Source organism: Nyctereutes procyonoides, unplaced genomic scaffold (assembly GCF_905146905.1).
Source record: "Nyctereutes procyonoides isolate TBG_1078 unplaced genomic scaffold, NYPRO_anot_genome, whole genome shotgun sequence".
Lineage (NCBI taxonomy): Eukaryota > Metazoa > Chordata > Mammalia > Carnivora > Canidae > Nyctereutes > Nyctereutes procyonoides.
Window position 1 is genome coordinate 26,129,824 of NW_026575051.1, and position 24,063 is coordinate 26,153,886.

The 24,063-nt window shown below is 37.3% G+C and overlaps 1 protein-coding gene across 1 annotated transcript in view; it reads right to left on the reverse strand.

The window, feature by feature from the left end:
- KHDRBS2 (KH RNA binding domain containing, signal transduction associated 2) overlaps window positions 1–22,691 on the reverse strand; it is a 546,592-nt gene extending 523,901 nt beyond the window's left edge. Inside the window, exon 1 of the mRNA XM_055330453.1 lies at window positions 22,509–22,691. Within this exon, the coding sequence (XP_055186428.1) occupies window positions 22,509–22,599 (91 nt within the window). The 5' untranslated portion in view covers window positions 22,600–22,691. The remainder of the gene's footprint in view (window positions 1–22,508) is intronic.
- Between the last annotated feature and the right edge of the window lie 1,372 nt (window positions 22,692–24,063).

A 24,063-nucleotide genomic window follows, 5' to 3' on the forward strand; every position in this document is an offset into this window, starting at 1 on the left:
GTCACGTGAACATTCCATCATGCTGACTTTTAAAACTTGCAGGCAAGCAAACAAAAAGCAAAAGATCAAAGCTTGGCTGTGAGTATAAATATAAAAAATTACATGAAACAAACTTGATAGTCATTCTCTTTATTTGCCAAGAAAATTCAAAGAAAGAGCTCATTAGTGACTTAGAATTTTATATCTGCATTTTCTACATCAATTGTAGTGAGTATATTTTGTTCAATCTAATTTTTAAAAGCACATTCAATGGTACAAAATTTCCATACTAAAACTGTCACATTTACTTTCTAGAGTAATTTCATAAATTATTTTTATAAATGTATAATTCAGCATAAGATATGGAATGTTTTACATACTTAAAGACCTAGCTTCTTTTTTAGGTATTTTGAAGATCCACACAGGAATCCTACATTAACATTTCTTTTACTTATAAAATATGACATCTTTAAATAATAACATCTACCTACTAGGTTCTCTTAATTACTGTTTCATATTCAATAATTTACAAAAATGTGCACAAATCCTTAGGCAAAATGACCTCTCTATTCATTGGTTTTTGTATCTGTGCCTACAGAATAATATTTACTATTAATTTATGCACTAAGAATAGTTGTTCACAATTATGCAAGTCAGAAATTGCTTTAATTTCATGGGGATCCCTGGGTGGTGCAGCGGTTTGGCGCCTGCCTTTGGCCCAGGGCGGGATCCTGGAGACCCAGGATCGAATCCCACGTCGGGCTCCCGGTGCATGGAGCCTGCTTCTCCCTCTGCCTGTGTCTCTGCCCCTCTCTCTCTGTGTGTGACTATCATAAATAAAATAAAAATTAAAAAAAATAAAAAATTTAAGAAATTGCTTTAATTTCAGAGAGAAAATCTGAGCACTCAAGATGAAAACCATTGCACGTCATTGTCCTATTACCAAATAAAAGGACCAAGGGAAGCTTTTTTTCTCAAAAAGTACAGTTAAAAACACAATTACATACATAATGCAATAAAAAAAATCAACAATGTATTCTTTCTCATTTAAAGGAAATCTGAGGGGTGAGGGGCACATGGGTGGCTCAATAAGTTAAGCAACCAACTCTTGATTTCAGCTCAGGTCATGATCTCAAGGTTCAAGGATTGAGCCCCGCTTTATGCTCTGCAGTCAGTGGAGAGTCTCCTTCTGGAGAGAGAGCTCTCCTTCTGTCCTTCTCCCAGCTCACACACTCTCTCCCTCTTTCACTCTCTCCCTAAAATAGTCTTTTTGAAAGAAAAGTAAATCTGACTTAATATGACAACTTATTTGGGTATCCAGCAAAAGAAATGAAAAGATATTAACAATATATACTCTATAATCGCCTAAAATCAGGTAGTAAAAAATTCTGTGTATATGAGAAGTGATGGAGTTAGATCACTTTTTGAAAAAATATTAGCTGGAAACTTTACTACGTTTCCCTTATGTCCCATATTTTAATGCCAGTTTTTAAAATAAGAATTAACAGGGCAGCCCCGGTGGCGCAGCGGTTTAGCACCGCCTGCAGCCCGGGGTGTGATCCTGGAGACCCGGGCCCACATCGGGCTCCCTGCATGGAGCCTGCTTCTCTCTCTCTGCCTGTGTCACTGCCTGCCTCTCTCTCTCTCTCTCTCTCTCTCTCTCTCTCTCTCTCTGAATAAATGAAAGAAAGAAAGAAAGAAAGAAAGAAAGAAAGAAAGAAAGAAAGAAAGAAAGAAAGAAAGTTTTGGGGACCTGCTCTCTTGGAAGGGACAGTCATACCAAAATGCTCATTACTCTTTCTACCATCAGATACTCTAAGATCCAAAGAAATAGATCAGTATTTCTTTGACTCTATGAACTATAATATAGTTGTTTTATTCATTTCAGAAAAAGACAGTTTTTTTGTTCACATAGTGATTCTCAAATTTAACTTTTGGCTTTTTGAAGCTACTCTTAAGGTGCTGACACTACAAGAGATCACAGGTTGGCTGTTCTCTTTTCCTTTACTATAGTCTTCATCCTTACATATCCTACAGACTTTTTTGCAAGAACCCACACAGAACTGTTCACAGTTTCAGGCTGTCTGATTCTCATTGTGAAATATGATAGTGGATTGGCTTTGCAATTACTGAGATAATTATAGTAGAAGTTATAACCACATAATTCCAACTTCACTGATTGGTCATCTTCCCCCCCCCCCTTTTTAAATCTACATTCTTCGTTCATTATTTCCTTTATCATCCAATTTACTAAGCCTATCTTTTTCCTATTCCTTTTTAGAATAATTGAATATCTAAGTTGAAAAGGTGCTCAAAGGTTAAGTGGCATCCAAGGTTGTACTGTCTTTCCAGAAATCCCACAAACATAATTTCTCATGACCACTCCTACCCATTAATCAGACCAACAATTTCAACTACCTAAAATGAAAATAAACTCTAAACACAACAGATCCAGTGGAATAATAACAGGAAATGTGGACTTTTGCTAATCTTGGTAAACAGAGGGATTTTGTTTTCTATGAGCTGGGGTTCACAAACAACCAGAGAACGAGTAAGCCAAAAGTTTTACCTGAAACAGTGTTAAGTAAACTAAGAGAGGCAACACACATCCCTGAAAGTGTCGGTGGTACAATATATACTAAAACATTTTTTAGACAGAAAATGAACTTAATTGATCTTGCCCATACAATAAGCCATTAAACGATGTGAGGTAAGGATAAAACAAACCACTGAAAAAGCTGTCCCCTGAATGCCACCCTAGCTGAACAAGCAGCTGTCTCCTAGTTAGAGGCCATTTGAAGCTTCCACCTTGATGGGGAGGACTACTATAACGTGTGTGTGCCTATGTGGTGCACATGTGTGTATATGTATACCTCCCCCAATGCCATCTGTATGTCCACATACAGTTTATATGTATGCATTTTTGTGTGTGTGTGCAATTTTTGAGACATATCATTAGTACTTAAATTAAATAGACTCCTCTAGATTTAATGCATAAAAAAGGATCCAAAAGTACGTGATTTTTTTTCTAATAGAAAGTTAATTGAGGAGAGATTGAGAAAATGAATTAGCTAAATGTTATATTTTCAATTACATTGAGTTTAACCAACCTGAAAGTCTATAAATATTACAATAATCAAATAAGAGACCTTCTGACTGTTTCACAAAAATTATTTTCTTATTTTCTTTCTCAATTAGGAGTATCTTCTATTCACATGTTCACTGCAGGCTTTCGACTCCCAGCAGCAAATGGAAAGGCAAAGCAAGGGAATGGGCCTTTTGAAACCAAAAGAAAGGACTGTCACTCCCAAACTACCAGCTCTTTCCCTTTTGAATTCAAACATACTATTTGAAGTAATTTATTTAGCTTTTTCTAAAGGCACCTTGTGTAACCTTGCAAGTGGTGATTTGTAATGTGGCAGGCTGTTATCAGGCAGCTACAATATTTTGCCTCAGTTCAATAAAGAGTAGCATTATTCTAAAGTTCATTCATATAGAAACATTTCAGAGGAGGTACTCTCCAAAATTCGTTCACGTTTATCAATTTGTTGTTTTCAGGGGCAGGAGGAGGTTGGGTAGACAAACCATCTTCCTCCTTATTTAGTGGACTCTTCTAACTCACAATGGATTCATCCATGTTTTGTCTGTCTTATACAGATAAAAAATGGATTAAATAACAATCCATTGCATTATAGTATCCAATGCATGACAGTGTCTGTGCTTGCCCAGTTTCCCCACATTCTTTCAACTTCAAGGCACACCTGCTGAACTTCCAAAAGCCAGGGCCTATACACTTCCCGCCTAAGGGCTGTCACTGGCTGTCAGAGCCTACTTTTTGACCCCAAGTGACAAGCATGACATGTCAAGAAAGTAATGCTCCCTAAGAGCTGCTTTCAACCAATAGCTAATAGGATTTGGTGTAAATACTCTAGATCCCTCATCCCTCAGTGCAGATATGTTTTACACTGGCTCCCAAAATTTCCTGGTCTGATTAAACATCAGTTACCTCAAGCAGTAATCTGCTTTTAAAAAAAAAATTTTTTTTGGCTACCTTTCCTTCATGTCTAACTTCCCCATTTCTTGAGATCCTCTCCAAGATAAATTTCCTGAACTCCAATATTTATTTCAAGGTCTATTTCTGAAGAAAATTATAAGACATTATGCACACAACTATTGGTAGGTAATTTTGGACTTAACTTCACCCAGAAAAAGAATATAGAGCAAACCTCAAATAAAAACTTACCTAGCATACCATCAACAATGATGATGTCAAGAGAGAATAAGAGAAACTAATAACTGTATTCTTTGGCTTTTTATTTCCATTTCTTAGGATTAATAGGGTTTAAAAAAGAAACATTTTAAATAATAGTGTATATTATATAAGCATTTTTGACTTACATACAATTATAAGTAGACTCACCAGCATCCAAACAAACAAAGAAAAATGCTAACTCTTTATTTTTTTTTTAAATGCTAACTCTTTAAAGACAAAGTTGTTTCAGCATTTTAGTCCTTTTCAGTGCTGGCAATGATCTAGTAAAAATAAGTTCCTACATTCAAATCCTTATCTCAGGGTCTGCTTTTATGGGCACCCAAACTAAAACATCACAAAAGAGCTATTATCCTGGGTGGTCCAGTTCTGTTTTCTCTTAGTCAAAGTTATTTTAGTTGCAATAGGAGCTATCCTAAATAATTAACAGAAAAGTGAGTATCTTGGGAAAATTCTGGGGTTTCTCAAGGAACCAATGTCAGCTGGACCCCCTGACTTTCTCAGAAAGGAAATTCAGGAACTTATCTCTCATATAGGCCTCACTCGATGTAACTGTTTTGTTCTGTCTCAAGTTTAGACCTACAACTCCAGAGTTCACATTTCCTCTGTACTAGGAACCAGTCCAAACCTGTTGGCTTCTTCCCAATTTTAATGCCAATTTCTCACCAGAAAGAGTTAGGTAGCCTCTCCTATCCATCTGGTTGCAGACAGGTGAACAAGAACTGTAAAACAGAGCTCTGAGAAGGGGATTGGGCTTTTAAGAGAACAGGGATCAAAACAAACTTAGAGAAGCTTCCAAAACATCCATACAATATCAAACTGAAAGCAAACTGACCTAAGAAAGTTGTACTTATTTTTTCATTTCTAACTGGGAATGATCAAATGAGCTACTAATGCTAAACATTAGATGCACCAGAGACTTTATTCTCCCCTGTTCACCCAATGTGAATTTTAAACTAATGTTGTAAACATTTGCCACATATATAAAAAGTTTATTTCATAGATTTAAATATCTCTATGGACTACTCTCTAATATAAATACATTCTAAAAAAAATACATTCTAACATATTGTTCAGATAATTTCAAAAGCCATTTTCCTTTATGGTAACAGAGGAATTACTGTCCAACACTATGAAATGTTTAAAATACAAGATAAAATGAATATTCATAAGTCATCTAATCAAAAGCTCCATTTCCAAGGAATATCAATATATATACTTTGAGGAAAACAAACTAGTTTTTATTTTCTTTTTCTCATAACTTTCTATAGGAGGTTCTAAATAACCCCATGGGAACACATTTCAGTACTTCACAGTGCTATATCTCTTGATGGCATCAAAATCCATTTTTATTCCTGTCCAAATGCAAATAGAAATTGTCCACTGCATACCTAAACCCCCAGACATGATCATTTTCCTTCAGGGAGTTGCCTTCCTGCCTGTATAAACACACTCCCCCAAGAATTACCTTGTCAGATGCCAGCACTGATATACTCTGTCAATCTGAATCATTCTTAAATCTTCTTTTTGGTTATTAGTGTTGACATGATGAGTACCTCATGTTTACTAAATGATAGTGGTTTGGTACCTATGCTTTAGGGATTAATGTAAAGTCACCAGTTACTTATGCCCTTGGGCAATTTCAAAAACTTTATGTCACATTTCAGAGTGATATCAATCCTGGCAGTTAATATGCCATTGAAGATCAAGAGATAATAAATGGGCTATCCCTGTGGATGTAGATATTGGTTTCCATTGTTTATCTATATATCTGTATATCTTTTTTACCCAGAGTAAGGCTGTCGATTCTGTACAATATATGGTTTCAGTATAATATGCTTTTTCTTAAAAAAAAAAAAGCATATAACCTATTATCTAAAACTATATGGACTTTTTTAATGAAATGCTTAATGTGTACACTATTCTCTACTATCTTGTGAAACCAGAAACTACTTTGCAACTCAGGACAGTGCAATTGCTTGGGTGTTAATAGCTATCACTACTGTTCATGAGCAGCAAACACCTCCCATCTTTATTAGTAGAATACTATACTTGTCAGATTAAGTAAACACCAAGGCCTCTAAGATGACTGGCTTGTCTTCCCCCCAGTTATAATAAGAAAAGTGTATTCATATTTTCTTCAAGGATTATATTCTAAATTCTGGGGAACAAGCAAAAATTTCATATAGTTACATATAACTTTAAAGCACATTATAAATACATTGTATGCTTAATAATTCTAAGGCAGTCATTATTTCTTTTTGTATTGGAGTAGACACATGGAGAGTCAATATTGTAAGGCAGTTCACATAACTTAAAACTCTATGATCTTTACTTTTCTGTATGTCATGCATTTAAGCACTATACATTCATCCTGTTTACACTTATCTTCAAACATTTAAACATGACAATGAGCAAAGGAAAATCTTTTCAGCAAATGATGCTAAAGCATCTGGATATCCAAACTTTAAAAAAAAAAAAAAAGGAAGCACTTTGTATCTTGACACGATATACAAAAATTACTTATACTTAAATTTTAAAACCATAAAGCCTATAGAAGAAAATATTGAGAAGATCTTTGGGACCTTGAGGTAGGCTAAGATTTCTTTGAGGAAACACAAACAACACTAAGTATAAAGAAAAAATGATAAATAATAAATCAGACTTCAGGAAAAATTAGTAACTTTTGCCTTTCAGAAGACACTTATGAAAATTAAAAAGCTAAGCCACATATTGGGAGAAAATATTTGCAGTACATACATTTGACAAAGGATGCAAATCAATAACATGCAAGATAACTCCCACTATAATAAAAAGATAAATAATCCAAGTAAAATCTGTCAACATTCGAGCCAATCATTTCAAATAAGAGATATACAAATGGCCAAAAAGTACATGAAAGCATGCTCAATATCATTAATCATCATGGAAATGCAAATGAAAGCCACAGTAAGTTAGCACTTGAAACCACTCAAATAATTGTTAAAAAGACAAAATTTTAAATGTTGGCAAGGAAGTGAAACAACTAGTTTCCATACATCATTGGTGGAAGGTGAAATCGTATGATTACTTTAGAACACTATTTGGCAATGCCACATAATAGAAGCCTATATATATATATATATATATATATATATATATATATATATATATTCTAAGACCCTGCAATTCTACTCCAAATAAAGAGAACATATACATACTGCACAGAAACATCCATAGCAGCTTATTCATAATATAGTAACACTGAAAACAACCCAAATGTCCATCCACAAGAGACTGGATAAACAAATTGTGACATTTTTATATAATGGAACACTACTCAACAAGAAAAAAAAAGTTAATTATTGATAAGTGCAACAACATGGATGACTTCAAAAATATACTGAACTTAAGAAGAAAGTGTATGTAGTCTATTATTCCATTTATATAAAGTTGAAGAACAGTCAAAATAATCTATAAAACTATAAAACAGGATAGTGATTGACAAAGGAAATGAAGATTACTGGGAAGGGGAGGTAAGGGAAGTCTATGGGCTGATGGAAATGTTCTCCATTATGCCAAGTACTGCTTAACCAAGATTATACAATTATCATAAGTCATCAAATTATGTACCTAAAAACTGCATTTCACTGTTCATAAAATTTGCCTCCATTTTTTTTTAAACTAAGCAAACCAGGCAAAGTGGAGTAAAGAAAAGAATCTTTATTGATTTCTGCCATTGGATAAATACTGCACATATTCCTGCATAGGATTCATGAGATGACTGGCTGATCTATGATATAGTCGACAAAAGCGTGCCTATTTGACAGATGAGGAAATACAGGTTCAAAGTGATTTAAAAATTTGCCCACAGTCACAAACCAACCAAGTAGCAGATCTGAGAACTCAAACACTAGTATTTTTCCTTCATCTGATGTGTTCTTTTTACTATAATAGTGGCGCTCAAATATGTTTTACCACATTCCAGGGTAAGAAATACCATATAAACACACACACAATAAATGTTTCAAAAGGAATGTTTAATCTTTTAATATATAATTAAAATTGTGCATAAGTACATGCTTTCTTTTAGGTCCAACATATTCAATATTTCCTCCGGTCCTGACAAACCCATGTATTTTTTCACATTATAATGTCACTCAGTATGGAGAAATCTCACAGTAAAAGCTTTAAGAACCTAAGAGTACAGTAGATTTGGCACCCATCTCACGTTCACCATGCATCATAGCTTCACCGATCAGAACAAAAGTGGTAAATTCCTGTATTGATGGTAAATTCACAAATTCAAGGGGAAAGTATATCAAGAAAGTGGCAATGATCAACAAAGTTGTATATGCTAACAAGTCAATAAGAACTGTCAAAGAAAAAAAGTAAGTGTATGCAACGATTTGGGATAAGGAAAGACTCCAGTTCAAAGACACTCTTAGAAAGGAGTAAGGATTCATTTGTCAATTTTATGATAGGAGATGTAGTTTTTTTTTAAGACTTTATTTATTTATTCATGATAGACAGAGAGAGAGAGAGAGAGAGAGAGAGAGAGAGAGGCAGAGACACAGGCAGAGAGAGAAGAAGCAGGCTCCATGCCGGGAGGCCAAAGTGAGACTCGATCCCAGGACTCCAGGATCACGCCCTGGGCCAAAGGCAGGTGCTGAACCACTGAGCCACCCAGGAATCCCCAGGATATGTAGTTTTGTATAAGAAAGTTCCATGTAATGCTAAGAAAGGGATCAAGGTAGAAGCAGAGAGAATATAAAACAGAGAATGATACAGCAGTCTGTAATCTAAAGTGAGCAAAAGAAACAACAATGCTTGCCTGTCATTATCTTGTTAGTTTAGAACTAATAGTGTCTTTATTTTACACGTGAGGAAAAGAGGCATATAGAGGTGAAAGTAGCTCACCCCAAATAATACAGATACTTAATTATAAGAATAAAATTGGAACCAAGGGAGTCTAGTTCCAGCATCTATGCTGTTAAACACTATACTTAAAATGCCTCTATCCTCCATATATGTTGAATGATACAAAACTGCAGTTTTTAGGTTAAAATGATTAAATCCTTTTTATTCCATATAATTCAACAAATTACTCCTAGCTCTCCTCCTGTATGAAGTCGAAGTTCTTCAAAGAGTTTTCCAATATCATTCTCTAATGGTCTTACTATTCACTCTTCAACCTGAAGAAATTAGAGATTTTCTCCAATAACTCTCTCAATTTGTTTTTTGCCAAATACACTGGAAATGTATATAGCAGCAATGTCCACAATAGCAAAAACATGGAAAAAGCCTAGATGTCCATCGATAAAAAAGATGTGGAATGTGTGTGTATATATAATACATATATATGGAATTTTACTCAGCCATCAAAAAGAATGATATCTTTCCATTTACAATGACATGGATGGAACTAGAGGGTATTAATGCTAAGCGAAATAAGTCAGTCAGAGGAAGACAAATACCATATTACTACACTCATATGTGAAATTTAAGAAATAAAACAGAGGAACATAGGGGAAGGGAAGAAAAACAAAAAATAAGATAAAAACAGAGGGAGGCAGACCATAAGAGACGCTGAGGGTTGCTGGAGGGAAATTGGGTAGCGGGGAGGGGTAACTGGGTGATCGACATTAAGGAGGGCACTTGATGTAAAGAGCACTGGGTATTTTTTTTAATATTTTATTTATTTATTCATGAGACACAGAGAGAGAGAGAGAGAGAGAGAGAGAGAGAAAGAGGCAGAGACACAGGTAGAGGGAGAAGCAAGTTCCATGCAGGGAGCCTGACGTGGGACTCGATCCCGGGACTCCAGGATCACGCCCTGGACTCCAGGATCATGCCCTGGGCCAAAGGCAGGTGCTAAACCTCTGAGCCACCCAGGGAATCCCCAAGCACTGGGTATTATATGAACTTGATGAATCACTAAATTCTACCCCTGAAACTAACAATACATTATATGTTAACTAACTTGAATTTAAATTAAAAAGAAGAAATGTTTGGGACAACTGGGTGGCTCAGGGTTTGGGCGTCTCGCCTTAGGCTCAGGGCATGATCCCAGAGTTCTGGGATCTACCCTGGGGGGAGCCTGCTTCTCCCTCGGCCTGTGTTTCTGGCCTCTCTCTCTCTCTGTGTCTCTCATAAATACACCAATATCTAAAACAAAAAACAAAAAAAAGAAGAAGAAGTGTTTACTTTTTGTTTTAATTGGCCTATCTGCAGCACTTGAAAACATTAACCAAATCTTTCATCACTATTTACCTGACACTAAACTTACTTGATCTTTCCTATCTTCATTCTAGGAAACTCCTTTTAGTCAACTTTGCAGACTACTTTTCTTCTGTCTCTCCTTAAATGCTAACATTCCTCAGGGTTTTATCTTAAATCTCCTTCCTGTTGTACTCCATATGCTCTCCCCCTAGAAGAGATCTTTTACTCTCAAGGTCAATTATCACCCATATGCTACTGAAACTATGACAGATAGCAAAGATCTTTCTCCAAACCCAACTCTTCAAGTGTGTTTTCATGTATATGTATGTATATCCAACTGAACTCAGCATTAACTTCCTTTTAATTCCTATCTTAGTAACTGATACCACTTTTAAACCATTACCATTACCAAGGAACAACCTAGACAACAGCCTTGACACTCTTTATTTTCCATACCCTTTATCCAACCCTTTATATTTTACTTGCTAAATTTCTATTAGTTCTGTCCACTTCTTCACATCTGAGAATCTGAATTCAGTTCACCATACATGCTCTCCTGGATTGCTGCTCTGGCTATCTGATGGCCTGTCCACATCCTATATCTATTGATTCCATTCCAATACTGCAGGCACATTAGGCTTTAAATAAAACTCTGATATCACACCTGGCCTTTTCAAAACTTTTAAACAATTTATTATTGCTTTTGGCATAAATTCAAACTTAGTATAGTAGTTTACAAGATATGTGCACTAAGCCTCTTACCATTCTCTTTAGACCCATTTTTTCTTAATGCTTTATCTTCTACTATATTTTCCAAACACAGTTAATCTTTTGGATCTCTGGACCCAATTCCAAAGTTGGGGGGTTGGGGGAATTCCTTCTCATGTAACATAAGCAATTCTGACACTATAACCAGAGGTAATATCAGATTCCACAGGTTAGGGGTTCAATCCTACAAGACTGTCCCCTTCCCACTTCAGACATCCATTGTAAGCTCAGGTTGTTACCTGTACTTCTGACTGACCAGTTATAGATTGGGGATTCCAATCATCCCTTCCTTGTACTTCAGATGTCAGTCACAAATCTAGGTTGTTATCTGCACTTCTAACCAACCAGCTGTAACCAGAAGTTCTCATAGCCTCCTCAAGTCCGATCAATTCGCTAGAGCAATTCACGCAATTCACAGAACTCACAAAAACATAGTTATTAGATTACCAGTTCATTACAAAGGAACAGCCAAATGGAAGAGATGCATAGGGCAAGGTATGGGAAAAGGGCACGGAGCTTCTGTGTTTTCCAAGTTTCCATGAATTCACCAGCCAGGAAGATCTCTGACCCAGTCCCTTAGGGTTTTTATAGAGGCTTCATTATATGCTTAAATCATTAGCCACTGGCAATTGATTGCACTTTCCCTCTTTTTTCTTTCTAGAAGGTGAGTGGGGGGTGGAACTGAAAGTTATAATCCTCTAATCACAGGGTTGGTTCTCCTGATAATCAGCCCCCATCCTTAGGTGGGTTTGAAAAGTCACTTCATTAACACAACAAAAGGCATCATTATGGCTGTACTCATGAAATTCCAAAAGTTTTAGGAGCTTTTACCAGAAAAAAGAAGACCAAATACATATTTCTTATTATAAATCACGGTATCACCCTTATCTTATACCTATTCAAATACATGTTCTCTTTCTTTTCAGGCTTTGGAAATGTTTGCTGTATCCATGCATACTTCTAGATCTTTCTTCACTGAATCTTGGCCATATGCCATTTATTTGTTACACCTCAACTAATATGCCCCTTTCCTACTGAAGACTTACATGACTTTTATAGACTCTTTTAGGTGCCCTACCCAGCACTCCTAAAGCACTATTTACTTTATCGCTGCATTTTGCAGATCTTATGGAAATTATTTATTCAATTGCCTATAATTCTTATTCCTGCCTCAACCTAGATGTCTCAGTTGGTAATATAGAGCACAGATAATAAAAAGACAACTGAAGCAAATCTGTACTGTTTTTCATTGATTACCTATGTCTAGTACATGCTTATTACACATACATATTCATTTTACCCAAAGAGAAACCATTTGGCTTATTGCAACTTATTCCAAACATTTGCCACTTCCATCTAATTCCATTAAGTGGCTTTTAATTATCATAATGCTTAATTCTACTACATTTTCCTTATGTGGATATTATGCAATTTCCAATCTTTCCCTAATTTCAGAATACTAGCTTAATGCACAGCCATCTATCATTCTAAAGTCCATTCCAAAACAATATCATATAATAAAATGCCATCTGTCTCAGCACAACAAATGTTCTTTCATCTTCACAGAATTCCTTAAAGGCCCCCCACATCCACCAGACCTTGAATGGATAAAAAGGCACCTTCTAGTTTTTTCCTTCAAAAAAGAAAAAATTAGACTATCTGGAGACATGGACGGTACTTAATTCAACATTTGTTTAAATTTTCCACGTAAGTAATATTTACAAGCCTAAAAACACATAAGAAATGTATTCTATCATTTTTTTCAAGTTTTTATTTATTTATTCATGAGAAACATAGAGAGAGAAGCAGAGACATAGGCAGAGGGGAAAGCAAGGCTCCCTGAGGAGTGTCCAAAGCAGGACTCAATCCCAGGACCTGGGGATCATGACTTGAGCCAAAAGCAAATGCTCAACCACTGAGCCACGCAGGTACCCAAAAATGTATTCTATTATGTATTCATTCATCTACTGTTTGCATTTTATAGTCTTCTTCTATACAATGAGTGTATTGCTGCATGTAAATAAAATTTCTAATCAATCAAATTCCTTAAATTTCCTAGAGAAAATTATCTTGAGGGAAATAATAAATTCTATAGTAACAGGTATTTAACTCCTCTAAAAGTTATTCAAACCATGTTTTTGGTATTCCCTTGAACAAGTAATATTCTTCAATATTGTTTAATGCTTTAATGTTTGATGGTTGTTTTTTCACACTTTTATATTATAATTGAACATTTATATAACCTCTGACTTACTGCTTAAAAAAAACAAATTGAGTATGCCACCCTCTAATCAGCCTCTTTATCTTTCCCTATAACATAAGTGCAGTATTACCTGCCTTTGGATTATAATCAAGGACCTGTGCCAGGGTGTAAGTTCAATAAAAGTTGCTATTCTTTAGTCATCTCTCTCTTCTCAAATTAACAAATTTCTTTTCCTTCAGCCTCTTTATTCAGTTTCTGTTACAGACTCCTTCTTCTGAGTTGTAGCTAGGGCCCATAAATTTCTGACATGCAATTCTATAAACCTGTTAAAACTATCTAAAACTCTAGAGAAAACACATTCATTCTGCTTCTCTGCTAAAAGAGTAAAATCTAATCTTTAATATTTTAAAGGAAATAGGTATCAATTGTGCCATTTCTGATAACAGTTGTAATAATACCAACCAATCTGTTTCCAGGTTATTAAATCCTAAAACCTCAGAACCTATAGATAACATTTTAATCAAACAATGTTGCTGAGTTATCTGTTTCTGACCACATGTGAAATGTGCTCACTTCCAAATTTTAAACAAAACCAACACTGCCTAAAGACACCAAGAGAGGACCTATAGTTGTTCTTCCTCCCTAAAAGAATTTGGCAAATGTAAGCAGTTCTCTAAAAAACACAGAAAGAAAAATGTCTCAGCAAATCACATGAAGTTCTCCAATCACTTTTTGGATTCAAAAAGAAAAGGAAAAAAGAGGGGAAAATGTTCTCCTGTTCTTGCCACCTCATCACCAAACTCCCTCAGAAACCAGAGTCAGTATAACACTTTTGGAAAATTTAGGCTACCTCAACAATCTTTGACCCAATTCTGTACTTAGGAAAATTTCCCCATTTATTAAATTTACTAACCTTTTATATACTATATTTATTTAACAATATTGTGAAATAGTGCAGCCAATACTTGCATTCAGGAACCTATTGCAGAATTAATGGCAACAACGATGCTGATCTCCTAGGCATACTTTGCATATTAACATCTGCCCTTTCTTCAAAGCCTGGCTAAAGTTGTATCTCTTTCACAAGAGGCAGTATGTGCAATGATTGCATGTGATCTCTGGGCAAGACAGCCTGGGGTTCAGATTCACAATTTATTTGCTGTGTGACTTGAGATAAATTGGCTTCTCTAATTCTTAATTTTTCTCATTTGTAAGACAAGGATGATGGTAATAACTATCACATAGGAATGGTGGATGGATTAATCGTGGTAACGCATGCAAAACATCTAGTATAGGGTCTGACAAAGGAGTAATCTCCCAATAAATGTTGACAGTAATGACGATGATGATGAAGAATATATGATAACCAACAAGAGTCAGGAATCCCCATATCACTGGTCTGTAAAATCTAACAGATCTTCCCATGCACTGTTATTTATATCTTATGCATATGTTGAATCTCCCACAGATTATTTAAAAACCAATATATTAAACATCTAATACCTCTTCAAATACCAATAGCATATAAGGCAAGCAAATGGTACAACACATATTGGATGGCATGTGTGATTATATAGCCAATCATCCCGTCAACTATAGCTAAACTACAAGGGTATCTATAGTAAATGGCCTAAAAATTGGTCATTCTGGTGTTCTCAAGTGTTTATTATATCTCTCTACTGAAAAATCTTTTTGGAAGTAAAGTTCAAAAATCAAAGGTAAGCAATGGAAGATACGCTACAAAAGACTTTTTCCCAAAATACTTAATAATCACAGAGCAACAGGATGCTTGGCTATGATTTCTCAAATTTTTAACAAATAAAACACGCAATCATGTTTATTAACAAACCACACAATATTGAGAAAATGATGAAGTCACATAGCACAGTTATTTGCTAACAATTTGGGAGATCAGTTATCAACCAGTACTCTATTATTTTTAATAAATCTATTTCCATGTCATTCTTATTTTATTGAAATCAACCATTTTTGTGAGGAAAATGATCATATTTCAATCTCTTAATATATTAAATCTTTTACTGCTTATAGCTTTAAGAAACAAACCAGTATTATTATATAATTCCAATTAAAACACATTTCTTATATATATTCAGATAAAAAAAGGAGATCAAAACAGGTGTTCATACAAATAAGAGCACAAGAAAAGTGGAAAGGACTATACAGTTATTTACAAGGGCTTCTAAAAACCTCTAAAACTTCTTTCCCTTCTACAGCTGCTAAGGGAACAAAGGCATTCGATCTAGATTGCATACTAAGACCAGTCAGACCTCACTTCATCCCTTTCATTTACCCTGTCACAAAGTGTCTTTGAAATAAGATAAAGAAAAATATTGTGCCCATAATCCAGATGGGTTTATCCAGATCATGCTCATTTGTATACATCCAGTTAATGAGATAGGAATGTACAATGCCTAACAGGCATTCACAAGAAAATTTTATTTTATTTTTTAGGATTTATTTATTCATTTTAGAGAGAGAGTGTGGGGAGGAGAGGAAGGGGCAGAGGAAAGGAGACTCTGCACTGAGCTTAGAACCCAATGCAGGCTTGATCTCATGACCCTGAGATCACAACCTGAGCCGAGACCAAGAGTCGAACACATTTAACTGACTGTCCCAACTAGGTGTCCCTCACAAGAAAATTCTATGAAAAAAAAATTAAAATACACAGATAAGTACGGGCTGAATATTATATATAAAATAAACATAGAAGACCGTGAAAGTGAGCCCAGGCATATGCTTCTTTATTCATGTACACCTTCTCTAGGCTCTTCCTCCATTATAGCCTCACACACTGCATATAGGCACATTCCTCCACAGCCCTGCAAGAATCATCCTTGTTTTTGTTATTTTTTTCCAATACTACCTATGGGAACCAGGGAAAGAGGCTACTTGATAATGCCTGTCTTGTGGACACAAGTGTAATACACCAGGACCCTGGAATCAAGCACAGATGGCCAAAAGAGCACACAGTCTCAAAAATTTTGAGCCTTCCCTTGTGAAGAGGTTTCAGGGCTCTAGTACCTCTCCAGCCCCATAGTCCCTAGGCTCAAAAAAGACAAGGCAGATGTGGGACTGATCCCCTGCCTTCTTGCTGGGCTGCTCCTCTGAGAATAAACTTTCTTTGCTTTAAACCCGGTGACTTAGAGATTGGCTTAACTGTGCATCAGACATACCAATCTGACTTCCAGGTTCATAACAAAGGAAGAAATAAAGGTGGCAGGCTAGGTACCACAGACTCAGGAATAAGAGAGGAGTAGTTTCTGTAGTTATTTTTGTGCCTCAGCTATACCGAAGTGGGTACTAGAAAAGCTGGCCAACCAGAAAAGTCAACAGAAGCAGACAAAAAGAAAAAGAAAAAAAGAAAAAAATAGTCCTCAAGAAAAGCCTGCTAGCCAAAGGACAAGAAAGAGCAACCTAGCAAGACAGAAAACTTTAAGACAAACATCCTTCTCTCCAGCCAAATAATACAGAAAGAGAAAAAAAAAAAAAAAAAAAAAGCAGTGTCTCAAGCTCACCTCTGTCAAGAACAGTTAAATAGGGAGCCTAGACTTCCAACCTCACCCAGCTGTTAAGAGATATGTTTTCCCCCTCCGGCTAGAATCAGAAAAGACTAGATGAGGAACAGGGACTTCATTTCCACCCACAGTAAGGAAGCGTCCTGCAGTGGCACAGGAGGCCACGGGGAGATCCTGGACTTCCACCTTATGAACAGCACCAAGACATCCTTCTCCTTCCAAGCGAAGGTGGTGTCAGAGGTCTCATTCTGCCGGAATTTTCATCATGCTCAGCAGGAACGAAACCTCCCCACCCCTACTAGTGTCACTGGGCTCCAGTGACTGCTTAGGAAGCAGTAACAAGTCATCTTTCCTCTCCTGGCCAAAACGATATCAATGGATACCAAGTGGAGAACGTGGACTTTCACCTCTACCTGCAGGTATCAAGGTAGTGGCACCTTTCCATCTGCTGGCATGCTGTTAGAGGAGACCTGCCAAAAGAGAATATCACTAAAAAGTGTGACAGGGTCAAACTTTGATTTTGAGTGAATCACTCTGGCAGCATATTTGGGGAGGGGAGAAGATGGATAAAGTACAGTTAGGGTAAGAAACAAAGAAGAGTAAAACCAAGAAAATGGTATGGTAGTGCCTGGAAGCCAAAGGAAAAGCCAAGAAACTAGAAAAAGACTAACAGTGGAAATTGCAGCCAAGAGACCTGATGACAGGTCAGAAAAATTTTATTTGATTTGGCAATTAGGAGATGATTCTGTCTCCAGGTCACTGGTTTTAGGACAATGATGAGGACAGAAGCCAGAATGAAGAGTTTTGAAGAGGTAAACTGAGAAAGTGAGGCAGCTAGTAAAGACCACGATAATCGGAAACTTGAAGGAAACAAAGGAGTATCCAGAGAGATTATTTTGGTTACTTTTGGTGAGTGAAAAAAATACTTTATTTTTTTATGTTATTCAGACTGGATCAATTACAGGTGGCTACAACAAAAGAGCAGATAGGGAGGAAGAATGGAGATGCTGATGAAAGGACAGAACTACAGAGGACATGATGAGCATGAGGATTAAGGGTACTGGTATTCAAATCAGCCTAGAACAAAAAAAGAAGCATTTCACCTTCTGGGAATGAAGGACAGTAAGGAGGATTATAGAGGTTTTTAGGTGATGAGAGGTTGAAAAACATCAGAAGAGATATATCCATTTCCTACTAAAGCAGAGGATGAAATCAGCTTCCAAGAGTAAAAGGCTGTGGGTTTATAAGGAAGTCTGAGGAGGTCTGAAATTACCCTGGAAAGACACGAGACAAGAGTTAATTAAGCCCAAGTAAAACACTGAAAGTGACCATTGTCTAAGGGAACATGATATTTCTAAAAACTGGAACAATTTTTCATAAGATCATTTATTTCATAATTTGGTCTATAAATTCAAATTTCACTCAACAAAGATTCAAAGAATGAAGGCAGTGTTTATTTTCTTACAAAGACATGCTTCAAGTTGAGGTCAAGTCCACAATGCCATTAAAATGTTAAGGAAAATATTAAAAGCACCATCTTATATTTGTGTGATTTCTGTTTATATTTGCTTAAAAATCTATTTGCATAAAACACTGTTTATATTATCACAGATTTATTTTAAGCTTAAAAGAACCACGGATGATATATATATATATATATATATATATATATATATATATATATATATATATATCTTTTTTCCTCTTTTACAGATGAAGAAACTGAGACCCAGAGAGAAGATAAATGACATATCCCATATTTCGCAGCAGACAGAAGTGTTAACATTCTGTCCTAAGTGTTTTGTTTGCTATGGCAGAGTTTTTCCACTGTATCATAAATGTGTCTTAATTCAAAATCAAAAATATCTTGGAATTCTTTGTTTTACAATTTTTATCTTTTATTTAAGGAACAAACCAGATTATCTCAGATGTACTAGGAGAAAAAAGGGGTTACATTAATCAAAAGGAAAGTCACACAAACACTATATTTTCACGAGAAGCTAGTTTTAGACATTATACCAATACCTTTCCTTAATATAAGAACTCTCTATACTTTGTGGAAAATATTTTGAGGAATACAACCTAATTAAATAATAATCCTTACTGACAATCTACATGTAGTTAGGTTGCTGCAAGTCAGCATTTGTGATAAACATGTATTATTGCCTGTTTCTTTCATGGTCTTAAAAGATCATTTGTATCAGCAAACATGAAGACCAATCCTAGATGGAAGGCGATGCTTTCCACCCCAATTTTAAAATACATCTTTAAAAAGACATTTGAACTCTTGGGATATTTGGCAATATTTGACTCCCTCATTTGATTAGTCAACCAAAACAGTGCTGAATCTACCAATATTTGTGAAGAATTCCAGTTAGAAAATCTTGCAAACTAGAGAACTCTGTAATTCTAATTAAGTCTGGGACTACAAAGAAACCCATACATCATCTAGTCCAATTTCTTAATTTCAGAGACAAGGAAATGGGGTCTGGGGGAAGGGAAGTTTATCAACATTCTGTTTAGGCAAAAGTGGAATTAAAATCCAGGTATCTAGATTCACAGTTTAGTGCACTTCCCAGAAGTAGCATAGATATAAATAACCTCATCTAATTTCATCTGGCAAGCAAATTCAGAGGCTGAGAGGAACTTTAAGGATCATGCTGAGTTTGCTGTTTTATCATATTCAAAAGCACCTTCCATAACAAATGGATAATTAAACAATATTATAATCACAGGAGGAAAATTATTTTAATTAATCAAATATAAGCACTCTTCAAACCATATTATTCAAGATCTCTTCTAAGTAAGAATCAAATACATAAAATGTATGGGCTTTTCCATTAGCTTTCACAGAATCATACCAACTGAAAACACCTAGCAGAAACAAGTGAAATACAACAAATAACATTGAAAATAACAAAATAATCAACACACTGCTACTTTTAGCCCTGTGGCCTTACTAGGTAGTTGCAATTGAGCACCGATTTGCATTTATTGCCAATCAAAAATGCAAAATAAATCACTATGAAACCTCATTGGTTTACATCACTGACCGTATATACGTTAGCTTCCAGAAAATCATTCTGAAGAAGTGAATCATCTGGATCATTTTTATTGCTCACTCAGTCTTGAGACTGTCTGCACAGTACTGACTGAAATGTACTTCAGTGTGCACCTTCTCTCCAAATGAATATCTATGTCAGGTTTATTTATAGCCACTGCCTTCAATCAGTGCATTTCCAGGTAAGAGAAATAAAATCATTTCAACATACTCTCCTATAGAGATCTGAAACGAAATCTGGAAATCTTGGCAGATGGCTTTTGAAAAAAAAATGGAAAGATCTATAAAGTAAAATGTACATTAAGATTTATTAGAGATTCCAAAGGACACTCACCTTATACTCTTTAGTAGGTACACATAAAGAACTTCAGGTACAAATAAAGAATTAATGTAAACTTTATGTATCTTTATTACATATATTTCTCTATATTCCAAGGTTATAATCATCACCTCCTCCATTCTCTTTTCCTCATTATGATTTCTCTGAAATTTGAACACCTCTTTGTTTCTTACTTAGATGGTTTTCTATTTAGGAGCTTTTTCCTCCTAATTCCTTACAAAAGCAGGGCATGCTTCCCCCTACTGGGAAAAAATTAAATTACAAGGTACATTCAAACATGTTCCTAAGTATCAAGAAATCAAGTTCCTGGGAAAGATAGAACGTTAAGGAATCAAGGGCACAGCCTTGTCTGACTGTTTCACCAGCTGCAGAAATACTTATGCACTCTACTAATAGTTTCTTATATGCATTTCTTCAGTGTGGAGGTTTTGAAACGTACACTAACTCCACTAGCTTCTCATCAATGACTAATGAATTAATCATTGAGCCTGCTGTCCCAAAGAGAACTCCAATTAGCAGGTCAGAGAAAATGATCAATTCCTAACTTTTTTTTTTTTCATTTTAAAGACGTTATCAGCGTAATAAAGACACTTCTGGAAGATATATTGAAATAAATGATTGGAGAAGGCTTAATTGCATTTTTAATCATTTAGAACAATCTTAGGCGTTCATTAACTCATTAATTTCCAATATTCCTATTATTTATATGCAATTATCTTTATTTTTAATAAAGCAGAGGCAGAGTTTAATTTTTAAATTGACTTTTCAACTTAATTTGTATTATTTTCATTCGGTAACCAAGAAAGCAGTAAGTATAATTGCTTTTTACCTTTCCAATTCCTCTAGAAAACCAACTTGTTCCTTGAAAAGCAGTTTAGCGGTTTCACACTACTTTCAAGATTTTGATTATAAATCTTTTCTTAATTGTTTAGCATGCAAAAAGAAAAAATACCTTGCACTTCACTGCTGTCATAAATGCCGTATAAATAAAATATTTAATCAAACCAAATGTCTATTTGAATCATACATGGAGGTTTACAATTTTTCCTTCCATGTACAACTAGGTCTCAAAAAAGAAAACATTTCTTTTAACACACAAGGGCCAACGCAGAGGAAGTTGTCACTTTTAGTTTTGCTATAGGTAAGTCCATAACAACCTAAGCTACAAAATTTGATGATGAAGCAATTTATTATTAATGAAGGACTCCTCAAACAAGAAATTGGAGTTGTTTTTAAAAAGGCATGTGTAGATTACTACAGATATTGTATCTTTAGCAGATAGATGGCATTATTTCAAGATGAATGGAGTAATTGGGCTAAAATTTCTGTCATACAGAAGTTTGTGTGTGTGTGTGTGTGTGTGTGTGTGTGTGTTTAAACGATCTTTCAAAGCAACCCAAAACACAAGATATATACATACACTCCTCCTCTGGGAATGAAATCTCCTTTAACATTACAGGTACACAAAAGAAAATGCACACTTGGTAAAACAGTTGATCAACTGGAGAGTGTTCCCAGGGGCCAGCATCTCGCAGAGTACCCAATCATCACACTTCAAATAAATTGATGAGCACTTTAGCCTTTGCCACATTCACAAATACTGATGAACACACATAGTTTAATCTAGGTTAATTCTAAGACTTCCCATAGGAAAGGCTGCAATTGGATAAAGGTCACCAAAATCACTTCCCAAAATGCAGCAAAAAAAAAAAAAGAAAAAAAGAAAAATGCTGATTTGTAGCTAAGAAGCTCTTAGAACACACTCCGTTGATCACCATTTACTTCCAAACTGATTCCCTTTTCCTCTGCAAAGTGAAAATATCCCTGTTGACCGCGCTACACTTTACGGTTTCTCCATCGGTGATCCTAACAGGTCACATCAGCACTGCCATTACATCTCGCAGCTCCGGTCTTCCCCCAAATCAAGACGTCGAGGAGGAGCCCCGCTGCCCGCCCCAAGAGCGGGCTCCGTCCGCCCGAGCTCGGAGGCGAGCATCTTCGGGGGGGGGGGGGGGTTCGGGGGGGAGGACAGTTTCTGCGAAGGAGGCAGGCGTCCCTCCCCAACTTCACTCCCCTGACCAAGCCGCGGTGGGCTGGGCGGCGAGCTGCGCGGCCAGGGGTCTGTGCCCCTCTGTGGGGGCAAGTCCTACCTTCCGCCAAGAGGCGCGACGCATGCACAAAAGATGGATCCAGGCTATCCTTCTCTGCCATCAGCTCAGGCAAATATTTCTCCTCTTCCATAGCGCGGACTTCGGACCGTCCCCGAGCGAAGCGCAGGGTTCCGCTCGCTCGGACGCAGGGTCGCCGGGCAGCGCCTCGCTCCCGCGCTGCTCCGCCTCCGCCTCCGCCGCGGCCGGGGGAGCTCGGCGCGTCCTCACCGGCCCATGCACCGAGCGCCTTCGCCTCCCGCCGTCGGGCCGAGCGGCCCCGCGCCCGCAGCTGCCGGTCCCCGCCGTCGTCCCCGGCTCGCGCCGAGCCCCGGCTCACACCCGCGGCCTTAACTGGAGAGGCGGGAACAGGGCGCGTCCCACCTCCGCCCGCCGTTGATTGGTGGCGGCGCGACGAGAGGCCGGGCCCCCGCGCAGGCTGCGGGCCCTCATTGGGCCGCGCCCACGTCGGATCGCCTGACTGGCAGGAGGCAGCTGCAGAGGGGAGGGGAGGGGAGCGCCGAAGGTGCAAACGCTTTCTTCTTGCAGCCCGAGCTTTCCTGGCTATTAGGCATGCCCAGTTGTGTGGAGCACTCCGTCTTCGGCTGAGGTGCGGAGAAACGAGAGAGCGGGAAAAGCCCCGGTTTAGCGGAGAAGCTTGCGGCCAAAACAGCAGGGGAGATGGAGGGGAAGAGTGAGCGGCCGAGGGAAGGGGGAAGCACCGGGGAAAGTACCAGGAAGGTAGACGGGACTTCACCTGCGTCCCTAAGGTACAGGTGTCCCCTCTCCACCTCGCAGCTCAGACGCACTCCAGTGTGCAGGAATCAGCGGCGCACCCGGGCTGGAAATACCGTGAAGACTGCATGGGATCCGCGGCTGATATTTCCAACGAGCCTGACCTACATCTCGAGGACGCAGTAGGATGTTCATTGATAAACAAAGAGGCTCAGGGGCGATATTGTAGAGCAACATGCTTCCAGGGTACAATCATTAGGGTATTGACTTAGTTCTGGTTTCCTGCCCATTCCACCCCTCCTCCCGCAATCCCTATCGATAGGAGAGGTTCTGAGAGAGGGGGCTGAATTTTAAAACTAAAAAGCCAATATAATTAGTTTAGCCACAGTTTGTGAAAGAATTGGGAAGACAGGTGGAAGAAGGAAGAGACCAGCGAATAGGTGACCAAGGTTGCTCTAATTTCTCCCTTTCTCTTTATTTTAGATGTGACAGTGCGTTTCACCAGGTGCTTTTACCGAGCTACTTTGTATCTATCCCACCTCTATTTAAAGGAGAGTTAAACCCTCCTTTGGTATCACACCAACACTGGAAGCATTGCCCATCCTTCTCTTAATAATGGGGCCTGAAAATGCAGCTTGCATGCTCTAAATGTTATAAAACGATCTTTCTAACGTCTCTTTTCATAAACGATCATTTTCCAGTTTGCCTCGCCACCGTTTTCAGAGTAGAAGATTGGGGACTAATTTTCCTACAAATAAAGCGCGCTAAAACTTTTCCAAGTTCTCTTCCAGTATTCAAACCTTTTCCTTATAATTTTTCAAGA